This window comes from Acomys minous (genome assembly GCF_964271855.1).
Source record: "Acomys minous genome assembly, chromosome: 8".
Taxonomy (NCBI): Eukaryota; Metazoa; Chordata; class Mammalia; order Rodentia; family Muridae; genus Acomys; species Acomys minous.
In genome coordinates this window covers 11450741-11474563 of record NC_140489.1, presented here as the reverse complement: position 1 = coordinate 11474563, position 23823 = coordinate 11450741, and the positions used below count along the sequence as shown (strand labels likewise).

General features: G+C 49.6%; 1 protein-coding gene across 6 annotated transcripts in view; it reads left to right on the top strand.

The window, feature by feature from the left end:
• The window catches only part of EML1 (EMAP like 1), a 173396-nt gene that overhangs the window by 23007 nt on the left and 126566 nt on the right, over nt 1–23823 (top strand). For 4 of the 6 annotated variants that reach the window (XM_084793523.1, XM_084793522.1, XM_084793519.1 and 1 more), the window contains exons 1-2: nt 17556–17596; nt 17755–17837. The exons of the other annotated variants lie outside the window; for them this stretch is intronic. In XM_084793523.1, coding sequence (XP_084649649.1) covers nt 17571–17596; nt 17755–17837 — 109 coding nt within the window. In that variant the 5' untranslated portion in view covers nt 17556–17570. Of the gene's footprint in view, nt 1–17555; nt 17597–17754; nt 17838–23823 lie in introns of those variants that run through there. 6 annotated transcript variants of the gene reach the window in all.

Genomic DNA, 23823 nt, shown 5'->3' with positions numbered 1-23823 from the left:
AAAAGCTGTAAATCTTAACAGCTGCAGTCTCACTAATGGTTGATGTCCCTCTCCTGAGGAGGAGGAGGAGGAGGTCGGGCTTCCTGCACAGGGCCAGGAACAACAGGCCTTTGTCATTGTTCTTTCGGGAACAGGAGGGACCACACAAGCCAAGTCAGGTGTTGGTTCCTTATCTTTCCTGGCAAAGCAGGGCCTCTGGGCCAGGTCCCTGCTGGCAGCCGAAGAGAGACATGAATAATATAGAGAGGCTGGCACTGGAATCCCAGCCACCCGTCTGTGTTTTGAGCAGAGGGTGTGTGTGTGTGTGTGTGTGTGTGTGTGTGTGTGTGTGTGTAGCAGAAAGAGGCAGCGTAGGGCAGCCTGAGAGTCTGAGGTCCACAGTAGCTGAGGGCTGGGTATGGTGTCTCTACTGCAGGGCACTCCGAAGGCCGTAGAGTTAGATCTCAGGTCCCACAGGCTGTGCACCCTTGGGCCTCTTCTTCTCATCAGTGGCAACACCCTCGTCCCTCTGTAGTTGTTGTTGCCGGGCTCCAGAAGAGAGTTGGTGCGGTGCCAGGTGTACAATAGGTGCCTGGCGGTGGGTGTGAACTGGTCACCCCATTGCTAGCCTCCCGAGAGGCTGGGTTTGGAGAGACGTGCACATATGATCACTCAGGAATACTGAATGGAAGCTGAGAGAGGGCTCGGTGCTGGATGATGCTCAGCACAGGGGTATTGTAGTGATGAGGGATCTCAGGCTCCGAGAGTGCCACACACCTATGCAGACCATGACAGCCATAGCCTCGCCTGTTACCATGCTGCCTGTCATGTGGTCGGCAGACTCTTCACGGATTATCTTGACCCTCGGATGGTTTCTAGGAAAAAAGAACCAGGGGATGGAGTTGTGCAGTGGACAATTCAGGGGAGCCGGTCAGAATGTGTGGGTCCTAGATCTGTGTACTAGGTCTTTGCCTACACCTCCAGGAATGTCACCCCAATGGCATCAGAGCCTGGGGGCACCACACAGGCCTAATCACATCTGATCTCAGAGATCCTGGCGTGGAAGAGTCAAGCAATGTAACCAAACCAAGAAGAAATCACAGGCCGGCAGTCCTGGCCTGGCCCTGGTACAGGGTTGGGGAAGAGAGAAGGTTTACCAGTCAGGCCACTCTGTCCAGGCCTCACTGTGAGTCACTGGCTGGCTAGAGGCCCAGGCAGAGGCTGAGGGAGGCCTGTGGCTGGACTTCCCAGGGTTAGCAGCTCAGCATTGCCCTCAGATTCCTGGTGGGTTTGAGGCCCCAGGGAATCGGAACGTAAGATCACAAAGTGGTTGGTCATGTAGTTTTAATCTGTGTGAGAGGCCATAAGTGCATTTCTAAAGTGTGCCTGCCTTACTGGCCTTCCCCAGACCAAACCTACAACATTAAAGATGCCTGCTCTAGGGAGCCTGTTCAAATGCTGCACTGAAGCTAGGGGTAATGCTCTCTTAGTCCCAGCTGCCATGAGGATGGACTAGGAAGACCTCTTGACCCCTGAAATTCAAGGCAAGCATGGGCAACATAGTGACACCTGTGCCAAAACAGTAAGGACAAGAGGGACCCATTCTGGAGTGGAGAATCTGTGTGGTCCCCTAACGTCAGAGACCTTCTGTCTCAGTGTGCCATTGGACACTATTTCTAGAGATTGATTGAAATTATTTATTTTGTAGTGGGTACACACTTGTGGGGGTGCTAGGCCCTGGTGCTTATGTGGTGGTCAGGGACCAACCTAAGAGAGTTGATTCTTTCTTCCCACTTAGTGAGTCCAGGGAATTGAGGCAGGCTTGTCGGCAAGCTTCTTTACATATCGAGCCCTCTCTCTGGCCCCTTTGGACCTTTCCTGGAGCCTCTATTCCCCTTGCGAGTCGCTTTCTCAAGGTCCTCCCAGAGTGTGCACCCCCAAGAACACACACACAGGCAGCGCTCCTCCGCATTACGTATGTGCATGCTTGTGTCCATATGAGTGTGCAGGCACACACTGATGCAACCCACACTAGCTGCAGGATTTGCAGGGCCCTGTGTGAAGTGAGCACACGAAAGAATGCTAAAGGCCTTCCCAACACTGATTCTGAACCAACCCAACCAGCGAGGACCTGAGACACAGCACAGGTCAACAAAACTGGACCCGTGTACACACCCCAAGGCCTCCCAGACCAATGTGCCACACAGTACAGATGCCCACGAACACACACTCATGTGCGTACCCACTGAGAATTCTCACCCATGCTCATAGGCAACAAGGCTTTTAACGTGTTCTTATGCTGTGATGGGAAGTGTGCTGTTTAGCATTTAATGAGAGAAAAAAATCGGAGTTGAATCACATGTGAAATGCTTGTGGTGAGAACCAGCAGATGGGGCATTCTGTGAATCATCGTCTCCGGTTTCACGGGTAACATTTTAATTGGGTTGTGACTAGTTTGGGAAAACTTTTGGGTGTCTTCCACTCCCAAACCCAAATTCAACCAGCACTAAGGCTCCCAAAGCCACGATGCTTTCTCAATAAAATGTGGACTAAAGAGTTTTTGTGAATGTTTATCTACCATAGAAAAAGGATGCACAGGACAGTTCTCTCTCTACCTAGGAACAAGAAGGAAGGAAGCATGGGCAAGTGCAAGGGAGGACCCTGCTTGAGGCCATAGCATCTGTGTAAAAATGTGGCGTTAGTGCTGGAGTGGAGGAAGAAAGGGGATGCAGGTAGATTCCAGAGCTTGCTGGTCCGCCAGCCTAGCCAGTGTGTGAGCTCCAGGTCCAGGGAGAGACTCAGTGTCAATAAACGAGGTGGAGAGTATTGAAAGGAAGAAACCTCTGACTGTGTGCCAGCCCCGTGCTCAACTGCTATGCGGATGTCACCCACGCTTCACTATTCAGAAACACCAGGTACACTGTGTGGCACACAGTGAATCTATGGAAAAAAGTAACACTGTTATATTTCTTCAGAGCCTAGGCTCCTCTTAACTATGAGACTCATATCTTTTCTAGGCCCCTAGGAAAGGAAGCCCCCACTTTTAAACTCTGGCACCAGACAGGATGGACAGAGAGAGACTCGCTCCAGTCTCTGGTGTGTGGCAAGTACATCTTAGAGTCGCTGAGAGCCTCAGTCATCTCGGTGGAAAGATTGAGGCCAGTGGCTTTGGCCTGGATGCCATGGTATCCGAGGCTGAACAGGGCTTATTTCTAGGCTAGGTCACCATGAGGAGCATAGAATTCTGTCCATAGTCATGGGGATTGCTTTGGGAGAAGAGGCTTGGCATCCCCTGAAATGCTACTCGTGAGCCCCAGTTTGAACAACCGTAGGGTCCAGGGCCCACAGAGGAGACTTCGTTTTTTGGATCTCCCACAGTTTAGCACAGACAGACACAGTTTGGGGGAACTTTCTTCAAAGTGAGTTTCAGAGCCCGGACGTGATGCTGAGGAATGGAGGTCTCTCTGAGTCTGGTCACACTCACGCTGGTTCATTATGCAAGGAGCCTTCACAGAGGCAAATGGCCTTGGAAGGCAATGAGCTCATGAATATGCATAGACTGGTCCATCAATTATGCATTCCATGTCTTCTCTGGGAGAGGCTAAGCAGGGCTGAGTGATTTTTAGCCCCAGGCGACAGAAGGCTTGCTCACAAGCACATACATCCCTCCTTCCCTCCCATCACAATGAACTTGAGGGGCATGTTAAGGAAGTCCTGAACTCTGCTTGTGAAACCACTGGGCTCTCCTCAGCAGTGGCTGCGCTGACAGCCATGGATGCCAGTGGCTATCAAGGGTCAGAAAAGACCTGTACCTCATCACGTGCTCTTATAGCAACCCACAGGCCACAGCCGCTACTCAGATGTGTGAATCATATGGTCTCCAAAGTAGAGCTTCTCGGGAATAGGCAGCCAGGCTCATGCGAGGTTAGAGCCCAGATTCTAGGAGGGCCAGGGGGAAGCGACCAGCCTGCACCCTAGGTCCTTGTGGCGGGGAGAGGAGCCAGCTATTGAACCTTCCCTTTCTTCTGTCCTTTCTTCCTTTAAGCCAAGCACACAGATGGCACACTATCAGGGCAGTGTTGGCTGTGTGGCATACATGACAGGGGTGGGGCCCTCCTTAGCTGGACCTTCCTTTTCCTGCTCATCTTTCTGGATGCCACTGACTCTGATGGTTCTATGGGAGCGTACCCCTGGGCGTCCGTCAGGTCTCAGCTCTTTATAAGTCTTCTGGGTGACTTCAGCACCGTCACTCCTATACAGTCATAGGTAATAGGTATAGGCACTCCTTTCAGTCAACTCTCACCTGGCAGGGTACACACAATCCAGTCTGCAGCCAGAGTCGGGAGGACCATCCTGCAAAGCAGTCCAGCTTTGGCCTTTCTCTTCTGTAGCAGGGTTCCAGAAAGCTGCCTTCGGATGCCTTCAGATGTCCGCAGCCGTGGATTAAGAGCCGCCGTGGGCTGGGCTCAAGCTGCTCTCTTGGGGATGGGGGTGGGAGTTGGGGCTGGGCTTCCAAATGTGAGTTAGAAGCCAGATCTCTCCAGACAATTAGTTAAGTGGAGAAAAGAAAAATGAAAGCAGCTACAGTCCCGGCACTTGGGATCTGTCCATCAAAGGGCTCCTCCCACTTGTTTCCCTCCCTGTCACAGCCACACGCTGCACCAGTTGTTGCTTGTGTTCAGAAGGACTGTGGCACCTGAAGTCAAACAAGGCAGCTTTCTGCACGCCACTGTCCCCTTCTGTCACGTCGGCCTTATGAAGCAGTCTGTTTGGAAGTCACCGTGACTCACATTGCCCTCTGCTATATCTCCTTGGCAACCGATGACCACTACTGACTGGTCCCTCCTCCACCTGGCCTCCTAGAGCAAACAATAGCCCTATTTTCCCTAAGAGACCTTGAAGACACCTGGGAGCCATCTTCATCCCCAAACACGTGAGAGTCACCAGTGCCAGACTTGGTATCAGGAAACTCCTCTCTGGGCAGGAAACCCTGAGGGGTCTGCCTCAGTAACCTCTTGAATGGCTGGGCAACTAGGATCTAGGCCCATCGCTGTGCTCAGTAAGTAGAAAGCTTGGGTTCGAACACAGCCCCCGGAACCCTCCTGTGTATTTCCCCTCTGCTACCACAGAACCAAGCAAAGCCTGGCTTCGAGGAGCCCCCTCCCCACCCCGCAGGCAGGCAGACAAGGAGAAACAAACTAAGAAGCCAGAGACAAGGCCAGAGCTCAAATACACCAACCATCAACACCAACAAGGCTTTTGAGTGTTTTCTTCCTGCCAGACACCCACTAAAGGGCTTTTGTAAACACGAACTCAGACTCTCAGAGCAGCGGGGCTGGGATTCGAACACCTTGTTCTTTCTGCTCCAAGTCATGGTAGGTTTTCAATTGATTTTGTCAGATATCTTGGGCTCAACAGACATCACAGTTTTGAGTGATGTAGAGGAAGGCAGGTAGAAGGATGGAACAGGGTGGCAGGTGTCAAACACAGGCCAACAGAGATCTTTGCATGTCACTGGGCTCGGCTGCTCACTTCCCAGCAGAGCCACGCTGCCCAGAGTGGGTTTGGAGGATTTGACAGGAAGTGTATTCACAGGCACAGCTAGTGTGGACAAGGAAGGGCTAGGGAGGCCTCAGGGTGAGTGTGGCTAAAACAGGGAAGAATTTTGATGGTCACAGAGTCCAACACCCAGGTTAGCCTGTGGAGGTGCCATGACAGGAAAACCAACGACAATCAAAGAGAGAGAGAGAGAGATGGAGGGAGAAAAAGACAGATTCTGATCATGTGGGACAGACAGAACTTTATATAAATCCGCTCCAACTGGGAGCCTTGAACCAGACAGTGACCTTGACTGCCAGCGTCTTCCTCTGTCTCACGGTGACAATAATAGCAGTGGCTCGGCTGGGTTGTTTCTAAATTTATTTATCTCATAAACTTTAAAAAAATTATAGCATACAGAGCGTTCAGATGCAGAGTGTATGGCTTCATGGATTTTCACAAAGTGAGCTCACCTGGCCGGGAAGACTACAGAAGAGGCCAGCATGGAAGGGCGTGAGAGGGCTGCCCCCTGCCCCACCCCCACCCCCAGCCAAGAAGCTGTGGGCAGGTGATGCTTGCTGGGGGAGGAGCCTTCCCTCCATGGGCGTGGCCCATGGTAGGTTGCCAACGCCCTAGTAGATGGTCCCACACTGTGTGCACATGGGCAGCACAAGTTGGAGTATAAAAAAGAAGAAAATACATGAACTTGTGAGGGAGGTGTGTTAGGACAGAGCTCTGAGGAGTTGGTGGAGGGTGAGTATGGTGAAAATACATTGTATACACGTATGACATTCTCAAAAGAAATACAAATCTTTTAAAAACTCTGGGTCCCACACATAAAGGAGAGGAAGAAGACCACGGTGCCGGAAGCCCCCCTCGTTTTCTACCAGTCCCCCCCATCCCAAGGCAAGCACAGGTTGGCTTCTGACATTAGCTTAGTCTTGCTTTCTGTAGATTTTGTGTAAATGACAACAGCATGTGTTGGTAAAGACTTGGAGCCACTGAGTGGCTGGTGAACTGTCTGCTGCTAACGTCTTGTTGGAGGATGGTGCTGTGGTTGAAGGCTCTCTGTCGATTCTGTGACTAACAAAAGACCCGGAGATTGTTGCAACAGTGATTTTCTAAAGACAAGGCAAAGGACAGAAGAATAGCAGGGTGTGTGTGTGTGTGTGTGTGTGTGTGAGAGAGAGAGAGAGACAGACAGACAGACAGACAGACAGACAGAGGAAGACAGATTCCAGGGAGTGGCCAGGCTTATACTTTGGTTTGGTTTTGATTTTTGTTGTTCTGTTTAGTATTATAAAGGATTCCACTATTAAAACAGAAAGATCAGAGAAAAAACTCCTCTCCCTCCCTCCCCCCCCCCCCCCCCCCCCCCCCCCCCCCCCCGTCTCTGAAGAAGAGCTCTTAAATGTGTAGATGAATTTGGTTGGTCAGGTCAGTTTGTTTGCATTAAATAACAAAACGATCCCAAATATCAACCGAAACAGGCTTATCTTTTAGTTTTATTTATTTAATCAATTTATTATCTATCATTTATCTAGCTATCTATTTTTTGAGGCTCACTGTGTAGCCCTGGCTGTCTTGAAGCTCCCCGTGTAGACCAGGCTGGCCTCAAACTCATTGTGAGGCCTCCACCTCACAAGCCCTGGGATTAAAGGTGTGCACTAGCACACCCTGCAAGGCTCCTTTTTTAAAAACATGGCTGCATCTTCTGAGAGCCATTTTAATCCACTCTTAGAGAAGAGCACCCAGTGAGTGACCTCCCAGTAGACTCTATCCCATCACACTGGTGACGTGAACATTTGGCCTGCACTTAGTCCATGTGAAAACCAGAGCATGATCCAATGCTGAGTGACATCCCTGGGTGTAGTGTATGTTTACGTATGTACGTATGGGGCATGTGGGGCTTGGGCAGAGAGACAGATCTAGGAGTGTGTGCTGTTGACGTGCACACATGTGCTTTTCCTCAGGCGACAGTGGCTGCAGTAGCACATTCAGGATGGTTTCCAGTTGGAAACTAGCAACTGAAGAGAGAAAGACCAGCAGCTTCATCTGCTAGGACACTGCACTCAGGAAGGAGAAAGTCAGTAGGGCGGACCACTGCAGCATGCATGACAGGGTCACTCATAGTTGTTTCCAGGGGCCACTGAAGAAACACCCAGAGAGTGCTTAGAAGAACCCCAGGACACATAGCGTCATTACTGACTGCTGTCCAAGGCTCAGTTGTGAGACTATCTGTAGGTTTTCACCATAGACAGAAGGTTCCTCAGCCTCTCACTGCACTGGAGTGAAGTAAGCACATGTCTGGGTGGTGACGGTCGGGCTGTCAGGGCAGGAGAGATGCTGATAGGACTCGGTTTCATGGCTCCCCCCCACACCCCTCTGCCTCATGGCTCCCCCACACCCTCCCCTGTCTCATGGCACCCCACAGCCCCCTCTGCCTCATGATACCCCCACACCCCCCTCTGCCTCATGACACCCCCATACCCTCCTCTGCTATGCAAGGAGAGCATGGTTGGCTGTTGAGGACTGGGGCTCCTGATGAGATGGAAGGTGCTTCGAGGCTGAGTTAGGATGTCATGGCCACCCATGGTTTCATGCCAGCCCTATGCCGGCAGAGCATGCTGGAGGAGGCTGGAGTGGGCCAAGGAGCCCTGGAAAGGAGCAGGTGAGGCAGATGGCCAGTCCTGATGGCTGCTGATTTGCTGTGAGGCATTCTCCTTCTCCCCAACACTTTCTGTGATTCCCACCTGATCACTGAGCAAGGTAGCCTGGGCCTGCGTCCTTGCCTCTCTGTGTCCCACCTGTCACTTCCCAGCAGCAGCACTGTGCCCAGGGGTTTCCCTGCCTCCTTGCAGGGGTCCTGCTGTTTACAGACAGGCGCATGCTCCAGCTCAGAGAGGCCGAGCGACTTCCCGCGGGATTCACGCTCCATGACTCTGCCTCCACCAGGCTTTCCTCCTCAGCTCACCATCTAGGCCAAGGTGGACCACTTCCTCCATCTTGTTTCCCCTTTCCAACAGACATAGCGCCTAATCCAAGGTTCTTGTGTTAGGGCATTAGGCACGGGTTCAGAAGAGTGTCCGTGCCAACTATAGCCAGGTGCCAAGTGTACCCACTTGGTCCCTTCCCCCAAGGAATGCAGAATGTAGACTATCACACTGTATGACCCTGAGAAACTTGACTGTTCTGCCCTCAGGGCCAGATTTTGTGTGAGACCCTCAGGCCCTCCCTGGTCCATGCCACGGTGTAGCTGTTACTTCTGCTTACCAGAAAGCTCGGTGCATCGAAGCTTCTGGGTCCCAGAGAGATGAGGCAAACTGCACTGCAGAGGTCGGCCCTTACACCTCCTGGCCAAGGCTGTGTGCTCCCCATCCCTGGTTCAGGTGCAAAGAAGCCAGGGCTATACGTTATGGCTTCTTTTCTGTCTGGTTTCAGAGTAACTGTGTGGCCTCTTGACCCACATTGCCTCACTGTGAATAGAGCAGCTGGGCTGTCACAAGCGGCTCTCCTGCCACCAGGAGTGGCTTGAGCTGAAAGGCATGCTTTGAGGAAAGCAGTCTTTGCCACCCGTGGATTGTGTGGGACCCCTTTTCATGCCACCTGAGAACAAGAGAGTCCTCTGAGGCTGAGAAAGTGAGTCTTATGCAGGGAGAAGATCGAACAACAGGATTATCTAGGATCTAGAGCCCTGGTTCTCAACCTGTGGATCTCAAGCCCATTCACAGAGGTTGCCTAAGGCCATTGGAAAACACAGATATTTAAATTATAATTCATAGTAGTAATAACAGTTATGAACTAGCAATGAAAATAATCTTATGGCTGGGGGTCACCACTGTAGTAAACTGTGTTAAAGGGTTACAGCATTTGGAAGGTTGAGAACCGTTGATCTAGAGTGTCATTTCTACATCAGAAGACCTGGCAGTGTCACCTCCGGATTGAAAAAACTGGTCTATTGGGGAAAACATAAATACTTATTTAAAAAAGAATGAGTAAATGTTCCCTGGTAACGTCAAATGGAAATGGCCATGCACACCAGATGTGCTGCTGAGTGCAGAGAGGGAGACGGTCAGTGTGTCAGGAAGGAGCGGGCATGACTTGCTACATTAGTCACAGGAAATGCAGGGTGTGCTCTCTGTGGCCAAGACATCATGCTTGGAGAACAGAGATTCGCCTTAGGCACAAGATTACACATACCTCAGTAACAGCACATCCCCAAAGAATAAAATGGAGGCCATGGGAAAGAACGAGAGAGGGAGCTGGGTATGCCTCGGAGAATTAAGGCTGGTTCACCAGAGAGGGTAAGGAACCCAGTGTCCCATGTCTGTGGCCATCCAGGCTTTTGTTGAGATGGGCATGAAAACTGCATTCTTCCCAGAACAGTGAGATTCCTGAGATTGGAAGCTATACCTCCTGTCCTCTGACCAGATGAGAAAGAAGCCATTAATCCCACTCTGTGACTGTTAGTCTTGATTTCACAGTCAGTTGAAGACATTTTGTGCAGCCACAATCTCAGGATGGGTGTTTGCTTTTAGCCTTGGAGACGGTTGATAGCTCCTGCCATTGATTGGGTTGTCCTTAGTGCAAGCCACAAGCTGCAGCTCTCTCTCTCTCTCTCTCTCTCTCTCTCTCTCTCTCTCTCTCTCTCTCTCTCTCTCTCTCTGTGTGTGTGTGTGTGTGTGTGTGTGTGTGTGTGTGTGTGTGTAAGACAACAAGGACTTGCTATGTAGCTCTGGCTGCACTAAATCCATGGAGATCCACCTGCCTCTGCCTCTGGAGTGCTGGGATTAAAGGTGTGTATCACCATCCCCATTGAGACTAATACATTTTAAAAAGCAGTTGATGACTTCTTGATGAAATGTCACCATCAAATGTTTTGATGAAAAGTTGCTTGAGAGACCTGTGAGCTGACTAGAAGTGAGTCCAAGCCGATGCATAGAGATGTCTGAATAATTGCACCATCCATTTCTCTGTTGGCGGTTTCCTTTCTTCCCTAGTCTACCTTTTTTTTTTTTTTTTTGAGATAGTATCTAATGTAGCCCAGGCTGGCCTCAAACTCACTATGTAGCCAAGGATGACTTTAACATCTGATCTTTTTCCTGAGTGCTGAGATTACAGGCAGGCATCACCATTCTCTGTTTATGTAGTGTTGGGGATCGAACCCAGGGCCTTTGCACAGCGGGCAACCGGTCTCCAAACTGAGCCGTACCCGCAGCCCTGATGTGCAGTTTCTTAATGTGGTAAAACACATAACGGCGCTGGCTACCTTAACCTTCTTTAAGTGCATAGTGGAAGTAAGCTCAGTGCAATTAAGAAAGCTCTCACCGCCGCTCCCCAGAAATGAGTTTATTTTGCAGACAGTGAACTCTATCCCCGTTAAACAACAACCCTCATTACTATTCTACTTACTGTCCTCCAGACTTTAACCGTCTACATCTGTCACCTTTTGCTCAGTGTGGCAGCCCCAGGGTTCACTCGTGTCGTACCAAGTGTTGCCGTGATCTGCCAAGGCTCAGCAGAACCCCTCCTGTCCAGCCAGGGATGTGTCCACTCTTCCTTCAGAGGCTACTTGGCACTTGCCAGCCTTGGCTACTGTGGAGAGAGATACCACGAATACAGTGGGAAATCTCTGTTTGCACCCCTGTTTCTATTCCTTTTGAGTATATATCTAGAAGTGGAATTGCTGGTTCGTATTAGAATTTTTTATTTTATTTTTTTTTAGATTTTCTCTGTGTAGCATTGGCTGCCCTGGACTTGCTCTGTAGACCAGGCTGGCCTCAAACTCACAGAGATCTGCCAGCCTCTGCCTCCCGGAGTGCTGGGATTACAGGCGCACGCCACCATGCCTGGCTAGAATTTTATTTTTAATTACTTCGAGGGACTCAATTGATAACTTAAAAGAAAAAAAAAATCCCACTTAGAGCAGCTGGAAGTTTTGAGGAAGGGTTTACCAACCACGGCCTCTGCTGGCCATTCCATCCCAACAGCTCCGGCACTCGACCCCCGAAGCGGCCTCAGCTCTTCACCCCTGGAAACCTGCTGGACAGCGTTAAGCGTCCACCCGACTCAACATCAATAATTTGTCTCACTTGGCAAGGAGTGATGTTTAAAATTTAACGGAGCCAGCAGATTTCCATAACTCTGTGTTGCCAAGCAGCAATCACGCTAATAAATGGCCATTGCTTTCCTTGTAAGACGTGTTTGCATGGAGCAAGCAGGTCAGCCGCTAATGCAGTGAGCCTGGCGCTGGCTTCTCCAGGAAGCGGAGGGCAATCCATCATCCCAGGGGCTTACTTTGAAGAGGCAGCCTGTCCGCTGGGAGTCCCCGCTTTCCAAAGGGCTCTCTCCCTGCTTCTGCTGATTCATATTCCCATAATTCCTCCACTGCATAATATTTTCCCATCACCATGGTGACCATGTGAGAAGAAGGCCCGGGGAGAAACTTCAGAGTTTACTTCATATTTCCACAGCCAAGCTCGGACTTCCGCAGAAAGTGGGGTTATGAGTTTGGAGTGCAGAGAAGAGGGGTTCTGTAGTGAGTCTTGCTGCTATTGGCTGAGAGGGCCTGCAAGGCAGGCCTGGGGGCTGGCAGCTGGGCCTGGTTTCAGGACTGTCCAGTCATTTTTGTTGGGTGAGGAGCCTCCTCTAAACCTCAGTTTTGCTCCCTGTAAACTGGGGTGGAGAACGGGAACCAGTTAGTTGAGAAAATGCAGGATGTTTGCAAATGATAATATCTTTCTCAAAATAACACAAAATCCCTAATTCTAGGTCAAAGTGGTGGTAAAGGAAGGTTGATCTTGCCTTACTGCTGTTTTCTGTCTGTCTTATGGACGGGGGCACACACACACACACACACACACACACACACACACACACACACACACACACACACCTATGGCATTCTAGGTGACAAGAACTCTACTTTAAGTTTATGCTGAGGCTTCCGCTGGACCACATGGCACACTTTAGCGTTCCCAGTAACTTTGTGTTGGGTGAGGATAGGGACAGTCACCCCCCCCCCCCCCGCAGTGTAGGTGTATATTGGATGTAAGATCTATTGTAACATTGGACAAGGAAACAGGCTTGTCTTGGTGGTGATGAGTTTTGGTCATCTCAGAGCCTTGTTTAGGAAGCCCCAACAAGGGCATATGGGTGGGTCCCAGATGGGACTGAGTGGCAGGAAGAATGCCTCCGTGTAGTGAGGTGAAAGCTCACTGCGCAGGCTTGCAGAGTCTGGGCCAGGAGGCGACGTCTATAGAAGGTTGATTCAGGATGGACCTGCCTTGGAAGAGGAGACTTCAAATTTGTAGGGAAGAAATCGGGCTAGCTCCAGCCACACCTGGCTTTGAGGGGCAGGTTTGCTCAGAGCGTTAAACCAGAAACACTGAATTTATTTACTTACTTATTCTGAATGTGCCTGCGTGTTTGTTATCTCAGTTGACACCCTCAGGTGTCACTCCTCAGCCAGTGCCTTCATTTTTGTTGTTGTTGTTGTTTTGTTTTGAGGCAGGGCATCCCACTGCTCGAACCTCACCAAGTTGATGAGGCTGGTGGGCCAGCAAGTCTCAGGGATCCACCTGGGTCCGCCTCTCCGGCACTGGACTGTAGGCCCACACCCTACACCTGACGTCTCATAGTCTTTACATCAGTTATGGGTTATGGACTCAGGTCCAAGCAATTTAAATGAAAAGAAAAATCTCTCTGAAGCTGTTCTCCCGGGAAAGGCGGCTGGAGAGTGGGGAGGGGCAACTGATGCCATCTTGCTCCCCTTAAGAGAGATCTGTACACCCCACCCCCGGAACATTTCCCACAAGTCCCTTCTGCCTCCTCGCCACTTCTCCACCTTCACTCAGTTTGCTCTTTGCTCTGTCTGCCCAGTTCAAACAGCACCCAGGCTTTCTGTCCCTCCTCTCGCCCTCCCCTTCCTTTCCCTTCCCCCTTCCCCTCCCCTCTCTCTCCCTCTCCCCCCTTTCAGATTACACTCCTTTCAACCATCTCTCTTCTGGCTTGTTGACTCTTCCTGTCGTTTTCACCGATGCAGTCTACCCAGGGGCTCCTTTGACTTCAGACACCAGGCAGTTGTGCGATGCTTACTTGATTCTGTGTAAGAATTCAAGCCAGCGGCATTTAGTCTGTTCCCAGAGTTATACAGCCACCGTCAATATTTAAGTTCAAAACCTTTCATTAACCCCAAACAGAAAACCACTCTCGTGATCCATCACGTTCTACTTCTGGCATCCACCGGGTCATTTCATGTCTTTATGGATTTGCCTGTTCTCAATGGCCTTGTGCATTAGGAGTTCCCTGTCACTGGGACAAAACACTCAACGAAAGCACCATAAAAGAGGAGGGGTTTGTTTGCTCCAGGGTTAAAGGAAATGCAGTTTATTATGGAGAAGGCACAGTGTGTGTGTGTGTGTGTGTGTGTGTGTGTGTGTGTGTGTGTGTGTGTGTCTGGGCTCACTTGTGGGAGCTGTGGCCTAACTGTAGCTAATCTCAGAGGCTCAGGAGGCCAAGAGCTGGATCTAAGCCCACTAACCCTAAGGCCCACCCCAGGGTCTTTATCTACTCACTAAGCCACACAGCCAGAAGGCTCCACAGCGTCTCAAAGCAGCTACAGGGACCAACTGTTGACACTCCTGGAGTATGAAGGACATTTCACATTGTAGCTGTGCTGTGTCCTAAAAGGGAACCCTCCTCTCTGAAGGGTGTGCGTCTGCCTCCTGTTTACCATAATGTTTCAGCTTTGCCCACGTCGTAGCTTATATCTGTTGTATGGACATAACACATCTCTTTGCCCATTCACCAGAGGATAGGCATTTAGATTTTGTCCACGTTTGGGCTATTATGAACAATGCTGGCAATTAATCCACTTTTACATTTTATACTTCTTGGTTGAGATTATTATCTTTATATTGATTAGGTGATATTTTATCTTACTGAAAACACTGGTTATAGCAGCTGTTTTTAAATTCTTGTCAAGTAAGTCCAGTATCTGGATCGTTTTAGGATAGGTGTGTGCGTGTGTCTAAGTTCTCCCTTAAAATGGAATTGTATTTTCCTGCAGAGGGAGGAGAAAAGGAGTGGAGAAGGAGGAGGAGGAGGAGAGAGAGAGAGACAAAGAGAGAACGCCACATGTGTGAGCACCTGCAGAGGCCTGAGGAGGGTGTTGCAGCACTAGCCCTCGAGTGACAGGCTATTGTGAACCCCCCGGTCTTCTGGAAGAGCAGAAAGTGGTCTTGGCAGCTGAGCCGTCTTTCCAGCCTCAAGCACTGAAGCTTTTGCTGGTTAACTTGGTTGGCCTTCAGACTCTGCCCTTTGTGGTGGGTGGAGGTTCACGTCTTGGCTAAGATTTTAATTTGTGTCAGAGTATATGTGATCCATGGATCAGCCAGAGCATCCGACAGGACTCACACACAGGACCTGGGGCTCCGCTTCTCTTCTCTGACTGCTCTTCCTTGGGTCATCTCTCCCACCTCCTTCTCCTGGCTCCACTGGACTGAAGGACAGCAGGGTGTCTCTTGGAATTTTAGTTGCATTATGTCTTGAAGACAAAGCCTCAATAAATGAGAGACATTATGTGTGGCTTGATCCTTGGACATTTCTTTCTTTCTTTCTTTCTTCCTTCCTTCCTTCCTTCCTTCCTTCCTTCCTTCCTTCCTTCCTTCCCTTTTACTCCTCCTTCTCCTCTTCCTCCTCTCCCTCCTCCTTTTCTGTGGGTGTTTTTCAAGACAGGCTTTCTCTGTGTAGCCCTGAATGGCCCTGAACTTGGAGATCTGCATGCCTCTGCCTTCTGAATGCTGGGATTAAAGGTATGTGCCACCACATCCAGAGCACCTCGAAAATTTCTTAAAATTTATTATTTCTCACACACACACACACACACACACACACACACACACACACACACACACATTTTGATCACTCTCACAGCGCATTACTCTCTCTCTCTCACCCTCTTCCACTTCCCTTGAATCTCCTTTTATAATTTAATTTAATTTTTTATTGATCGACCTTGCACACAGAAAAATGACTGATAAAACCAGAACTGTTTTGTCAAGCTGTCCTTTAAAATTTTTTTATCCCTCAATTCCTATTCCTACTTTAATGCTGTTATGTGGCATTTTGTTTGTTTTGTTTTTCATTTTGTTTTGTTTTTGTGACTCAATGTTAAGTAGTAGTGGGTGACTTACAAATGGCTACACCGCTGAAGAAAATCATGCCCCTCCCCCACAGCAGCCATAGTTAACTGCTTATAATTCCTCATGGAGGTCTGGGACCTCAGGACCCTCTTTCCTGTCCATGCCGAAATGTTGACAGGCCACATCTCATGTAGGGAACCACAGCTTCTGAGAATCCATGGCTTCACTGGCCATGCCACGCCCAGAAGACAGCGCTTCAATGCACTGCTCCCATTCTACAGCTTATGTGTGTGTGTGGGGGGGTATTGATACAGATGTTCCAGTTAGGGCTGAGCGCTCAACAGTTACTTATTCTCAGCACTTTGGCCACTTAGGAGCCTCTGCATTATCTGCCCATCGCTGCAGAGACGAGCTTCTCTGACCACTCTTGAGAGTAGCACAATTCCTAGGTATAAGTATTCAAGGGCAGTTGCACCGTGTTGCTGGTGTGCAATGCCCTGGCTGCTGCTGTTGTTAAGCTCAGGAGCTTGGGGGTGTTCCCTTATCATTTGGTCCAGAGTCTGTGTATTCTGAGGGTACCTGTGGATGGTCTTGTTCACAGCTGAAGTGGCACAAAGGCCTCTGACTTCACATCTCTGCCCGTCTTCCCTGGGCCTATTCTGACATTTTTCTGCTTGGTTCCACATATTTCGTGCTGTAGCTGGTGCTCTTGGTCTCCGCTAAATGGATTTTATGGGCCATTAGTGGGTCACAACCCATGTGTGACCCGTGGTGCTCTGCAGCTTGAGGGACAAGGGGCAGGTGCTCCTAACGAGGCACTCATTGAATGACTGAAATGCAGTTTCTCTCCTCCCCACCCAATGGCCCAGAGGGCTTTGCATTCTGAGCACAGTGGGTGCACAATGCTCACAGGCTGTCCCAGAAACAGGGTGCCCAACTGTGGGGACCCCCACCTTCCTCTGGGACCTACAGCGACAAGAGCCCAAAGTCGCTCTGCGCTCATTCCTCAGTTGAAATAACAGTTCAAAGACTTGTAATATCCTGACCACTCCCCCATGTTCACATTCTTTTTTTCTCCCTCCTCTGCTTCCCTCCCCCCAACCCGTACACGAATGCATGCACACTCAGGATAGTGACAAAAGGCTGCTATTCTGCTATTTAAATATGGATGTGCAATAATAATGCCTTCCATCTCCGGTCATGGTTTCCTAAAAGGAAAAGGTTATATATATATACATATATATATATGTATGTATATATATGATTATAATAATCTTTATTGTATTTAGTATGTGTGTGCACACTTGTGTGCATCTGCCACAGTGCACATGTAGAAAACAGTCAGAGGACAACTTGGGGGAGTGAGTTCTCTCATACCACGTGGGTTCAGGGGCTCAAACTCAGGTTTGTCAGACTTGGCAAGCAAGTACCTTTACCTGCTCAGCCATCTTGCTGGTTCAAGTTTATTTTGTCATTTCAAATGCCAGACGAACAACCTCAGAGGAAGGCAAAAAGGCCCTAAGGGAAACATTTTTCCCTTCCTGACACACTTACCACATGTGCCCCTCACTAGTCCTTGGACAGGCACCAGGAGCCCCTACCTGCCCAGCACCTAGGAGGCTAGGCTGGAAGGACACAGAAGCTTCCAGAGTCCCTGCATCAGGGCCACAGAGGGAAGACGTTACTCAGGACTAAGCTGCTGGAGAACAAAGGGGTTCCAGATTTCCCCAGGGTAATTCTCTTACTGCAGAGGTACGGGCCTCACTTCCAGAGTCCTCTGTTGAATAGAATTCCCAGGCCACAGAGCTCATTTCACTAAGTGCAGCCGGGCCCCCTGAGGCAGCCCCATCTGCCCTACTTACCACCTCTCAGATACACAGGGTCTCGTGGCAGAACACAGGAGCCTGGATGGGAAGAGGAACCGACTGGCTGAGGTGATGGCTCCCCCCCCTCCCCAAGACCCTCCCCTGTTTCTGGAGCAGTTCTGAGGGGTCTGCGGGTCCCATTAGAGCCTGCGTAATGGATGGCTTTGCTAACAGCCAGGAGGGACTTGAGATGCACACAGTCTGCTCATTGTCTGTTCTGCCTCCAGGCTCCCCTTGGAGGAGGGACAGCCGGGTGGCTCACACAGGGAGGACCAGGCTTGGTGCCTTTCTTCTGCTCCGAGAAGGTTGGGTGAGCATCTACCCGCGACTTCTACCCTCAGTCTGGACTTGCATGGGGCTGGGGTGCGGGGCTGTGGTGGGAGCCTCTGAACCATGCTTCGAGAAGACAGGAAGAGCCTGGTCAGGAGACGAGCCCCTGGTATGGCTCCAGGGGAGCCAGAGTAGGAGGAAGAGCAGAGTGTCAGCAGTGTGCAGAGGATGTGTGGGGGGGGGGGCAGCGGGAGGCCAGAGGTGAGATTCTGGGATGCTGGGGGTGGGGGTAGGGGGTAGGGGGACTGCTCTCCAGTTCTCAGAATGACTCTGGTCACAGAGAGGGGAGGGCTGGTGACTATCCACAGTCCTCACCAGTTGTTCTTAGACACCTTTGGAATCCAGTAGGATCCAGTCTCAGCTAGCATCCTGGTTGGCCACGGTGACTGTGTAACACTCTGTATTTGTATATGGCCTCCCTTCCCCCATGTAAACCTTTCTTCCTTCCTCTCAGGCTGCTCTCCTGAGACCCCTCAGAACTCACCCACTATGCTCAGCAACTAAAGCATGTGCATGGCGGGGCACACTAGGGAACCCCTGCTGGCCCTACACTGCAGTCCTAGAGAGGCTGCAGCACACCTCTAAATAACCCCACTGGGAGCCCGTAGAGGGCAGGGCCTCAGCTGTACACCTGAGAGGCACTTTGCAGCCATGGGCATGGGTCCTGTTTGTTCGGGAGGCAGCCAAGGGCGTTGACTAGGCTCACAGATGCTTTGCCAGTCAGGGACAATCTTCTTTGTCCACTCAGGGCCCTCCTCGGTAGGGCCAAAACAGAAGCTAGGAAAGGCAGGGGGGAGGGGAGGCTCGCGTCCTCTTGGAAATGAGTTAGGATTTTAATTGCAAATCTCACAAGCCCCAGTGACAGCTTGACTTTAAGGGAGAAGATGAGCTAAATTTAAGCTAGCCAGTTAAAGAGCCAAAATGCAGTTTACTAATTAGCTTAAAATGGAAACTAGTCCAGTAATCATAAAGAGCTTTACTGGTTAGAGGGGTGGGGGTGGGGAGCTTTTTCTTTTAATTCTGTGATCTACAGAGTACTGTCCTGTAGTCAGGCACCGGGGTGGGGGTGGGTGGGATGGGGGGGTGGGGATGGGAGTGGGGGGATGGGGGGTGGAGGGCACCTGCCAAGAGGTGAAGGCAGGCAGGCAGAGTGACCGTCTTCATCAGGCACTCCGTAGGCGCGATGGTGTGTGTGATCCAGCTCAGACCAGTCTGTAACTCCTGAGCATCTCTGTTCTTAGGTAGAGCAGAGCCCAAGGCAAGGTCACAAGGACCAGGCTGTACAGGTCCTAGGTGCTGAGGAGGCAGGGGACGAGTCCTGAGAGGCAATGACTGAGAAGAGAGGACGGAGTGGAGCCAAGTCCAGCTGTGGGGTGGAGAGTGGGGGCCAAGTCCAGCTGTGGGGTGGAGAAGTGGGGGCCAAGTCCAAAGGACAACACATGTCCCAGTTTTCATTCAGGCAGGTAGGCTGGCACACAACAGGTACGGCAAAGCTCCAGGCAGCCAAAGTGCCACTGTGGTGGGCTCGCAGGCCCAGATCCCTTTTTGTTTGATGGGGGAAGGGACAAGATTAGAGTTGGGCATTGCCTGGCCAGCTTCCGCTGTGGAAGACACATCTCATTACTTGGCTATGTTCTTAGTGTAGTTAAACACAGTGCTGGAGGCAGAGAGCCTAATGCGTGCGTGAAACTCCTTAGTCTCTATCACCTATAGAAAAGGGACTAGGGTGGCCGGAGGGATATGAACAAAGTGCTTTGTGGGCTCAGTTAGGACACACAGGAGTGTGAATACTTATGACACAAGGAGCAGCATTTGGGAGAAGGAACATTCCCATAGCATGTTTTTATGCTATAGTTTGTGTGGAAGTTCATCCAACTGAAACAGATGGGCTTTTAAAACTATGCCTCTCTTTTGAGAATAGTTTTTTTCCTCTGATGCTTTAAAATGGCACAGTAAAATGTCCTACTATCCAAAGTAACATCTTAGCAGGTGACAGAACTATTCCCGTATACAAGTGCAATTCCTGTGTCTATGGTTCTGTGGATTCAGACAACCACCTATTGGGAAAATATTCATATAAAAAGACCAATGTATAGGTGTTTTTTCTTTCTTGTCAGGATTCTGCAAATAATACAGTTTCACAGCTATTTGTGTAGCGTTGACATTGAAAGGACGTGTTAAGGCATCATTAAGATGTGGCTTAAGCACAGGGCTGGGGCGGGAGTCAGTGGTATACACTTGCCTGATGTGCTGGGCTCGAGCCGCTAGCAGGCAATCGGTGTGCACCAGTTCTGGGAAACCCTGTGGCTTTCTAGTCAGGATTCTTGAGCATATGTGGGCTTTGGTGTCGGCAAGGGGTCCCAAGAGTGTCTCCTGCGCGTAACCAAGGGATGACCATGCACACAGACTGTGCACACTTAGTCAGCGCCCTTACAGATGGCAGGAAAGAAACGGTTATGTCTCTATAAATGGAGAAAAGGCTCAATGCTGTGAAATGCACTGGTGTGGAATTCCTGTGATGTGCATGAGGTCATTGCTGTCGCATCTGTTGGAAATAGTTAGGTTAAAAAAAAATACTTATTTACTTTATTTTTGTGTGTTTGGGTGTTTTGCCTGCATGTGTGTCTGTGCATCACGTGTGTGTCTGGTGCCCTCAGAGGCCAAAAGAGGGTCTTGGATGCCCTGGAACTTGAGTTCCAGACAGTTATAAGTTGCCATGTAGATGCTGTGAATTGAATCTGGGTCCTCTGGAAGAGCATCCAGTGCTCTGAACTGCTGGCTGGCTTTTAATTACTACATCATGAACAATACAGTGTAATTAAGGGTGGGGTGTCGGTGTCCAGCACATGAGTGAGCTCTAGTTTATTGTCATTAGTGACACAGTCATGGTGGCCTCCTTTCTTCTCGCACACTGGTGGGTTAACTACTCATTTGTTCTCGAGCCACCTGTCCTGTTGGTACCCGTGCTTCTCAGCAATATGGCCGAAACATAGACATGTTTACACATTGATGCGTCGGGTAGGGATGTTTTCTTTGTGGAAGATTTACCACAGGGCGCCTTGATCAAGAGCTTTTAGCCACATTCCCCCATCACTTCACTCAAGTGAAGCTGGAAATTGATTAGTTATTGCAGACTTTAGAGTTTTGCACCTCAGTGAGAAAGCCCAGAGATCTGTCCTTCCAGTCAAGAATTGGTGCTTCTCCTGTCGTCACCCCAGAAGACAAGTCCACACATATCTCTGGGTCTGCGATGGAATCAATGGACTGAGCTAACACATAAATAGAAGGCAGGGAACTGAGCTTTAAATGTTCGTATGGAGGGCGAGGGAGATGGTTCACAAGCATGAGGACCTGAGTTTGCTCCCTAGCATCCAGAGGAGGAAAAAAAAACCAGGTGTGGTGTCAACTCTGCAGTCCCAGCACTGGACCCACAAGCTCTCTGGCCAGCCAGCCTGGCTATTTGTGAGAGACCCTGTCTCAAGAAAACCAAGTTAGATGGTACCCGGAGAATGACACCAAGGTTGACCTCTGGCCTCCCCCTACACGTTTGGACTCTGTGTTCTACGGATTGCCTTTTCACCCTCATTCCGGGCAGCTCTCCCTGAGATGAGCAAGCCTGTAGGAGCTTCGTGGGAAGTCCCAAACTAACCGGAAGTGGGTTTTTTTTCCCTTGACTTTCCTGATAAGAATCCAGATTTGTAGTATCTTCACTGTATTTTTCAAAGCTCTGCTGCCGATAAGGCATCTTAAACACACGCACATGAATATCAGCAACGTGCTCCAGTGCGCAGTGTGGCCAGATCCTCACTCAGCCTCTCCACACCAGCTGGAGTGGCCTTACGATTTACTCTCCCCACCAGAATGCTTTAGCAAGTCACAGGGAGGCATCTGGACACTTGCCAGGACATAGGCAGAGCCCTGGCTGTCCCAGGCCCGCTGTGATGAACATGGCTCTGATATTAGCTGATCGTCCCAGTGGTCAGCCTGTAGCATGCCAAGAGCTGCTGTGGAGCCTACAGGAACACGATGAGGCAGACAAATGCATGTTCTCAGGGTGAACTTGTCCTGTGGTGACACGGTTAGTTGAAGGCCAAGTACAACTCAGACCCTGAGTTTCTCAATGTGATGATAAAAAAAAAAAACAAAAAACCAAAAAGCAAAAAACCTAATAGAAGACCAAGTCAAACGTGCAGACTGCTCATGCAGAAGACGCAAGTTCATTTCCCAGCACCCACATCAAGCGGCTTACGTCTACCTGTACCTCTAGCTCCAGGGTACACAAACCCCTTTTGGCTTATGTTGGCATCTGCGCTCACGTGTGCATCTGCGCTCATGTGTGCAAACCCACACACAGACCGTATATACTTGAAAATAAAAATAAATCTTAAAAAAAAAAAGAAAACCAGCTGCAATTTGCTTTTAATTTTCCACTTCACTTCAGATACTCCAGAACACGCAGTTTTATTTGATGGATGCAAACCGTTAAGAATTTCTTTGAATAAATAGACGGTGAACAACATTATCTGTGGGAATATGACAGGTCAGCGTTTTTGTAATAGGACTGTGAGGTCAAGATGCTTGTAGAAAAGACTCTCTCTTGATTGGCGCCTCTGTGATTCCTGACCCTGAGATTCATCACAATACAGAAGTTACCTCCATACAACAAACTGTGGGGGCAATAAAGACTTCTGAACTCTGGACAGGAGCCACTAACAACCCAGAATGCTGGCCTGCATTTCTAGTGCTTGGATCTCTGGATTTCTTTTTTTCTCCACTAAGGTTGAAAACCCTAAAGTGAAGGGATGGCAGACACATCCTGTCAGAGCCCATGAGAGGAGAGAGCTGTGGAGAGTCACTCGGTTGCCACCATCACAGTCTCTGGGCTTTGACAGTCTTTACTTTTATCAGATGGAATTACAGAAACTGGAAAGGGAGAAAAAAAATATGATCATTTTCCAAAAAAAGGAGGAAAAATTGGATTCTCGAAAATACAAATGATACATTTCATGTTAATATTGGTTCTGAGAAAAGCTTTCAACAGCTCTTTGAAGAGTTGGCGTGGAGCTGCTTGGCAGGAAAGGTTGTCATTAAGAGCCAAACCCACCCATTCCATCTTTCCACTTACCAGACTGCGTAGGAAAGGCCAGAGGGACCTTTCTTGACATCTCATGGACAGTACGGAGGCTGGCTGAGCAGACGATTGGGTGATTTCATCTTTCGTTGGACAAACCTATCAGAGTATTGATGAACAGATCAGCAGAGAGATGTCTAGGAGGCATCCCCAGCCCTCAGCCCAGGCCTCTCCCTGACCCCCTCTGCTGATATGCTTATGAGTGACAAGGATGAAGGGGACACTGGAAATTTTCTCACTCCGTATTCACTGCTGTCCTAGAGCTGATGGGTTAGATGCCAGATTTGAGGGTTGAAGAGTTTTTGGTTGGCTCAAATGATGGGTGAAAACCAATAAAATGACATTCAGCTGGAATAAAGACAGATCCAGCCTTTAGATACAAATGAAGTCAGTTAGGTTAGTACATGATGGAGAAAATCTGACACCAATCATTTGAAAAGATCGATAGGTTTATGATTGATCGTGGACTTACAGTCAGCCAACATCCACACCCTGGTTTAACAACAACAACAATAATAATAAATAGTCAATGTGGACCCCAGTTACATCAGTAAGATCATAGTATATTGAGCACTAAAGAGCAATGCCACCCTGCTAGGGTCCTGGGAGGCTCTAATGTTTGGGGGATGGGCCTCTATGCAGCAAAGAGTATAGAAACCATGGGCCACGCTGTGTGTCTAGGCATGCAAATAGAGATCATTATCCTGGAGAGATTCTGCATTCTCTCTTCCAACATTTGAAAGCCTGTTGTGTGTGATGAAAAACTGTTTTTCATCTAGAGGAGTCATTTGTCAGTATTTCTGATGGTCTCGTTTAACGTTGTGTCACGGTGAAC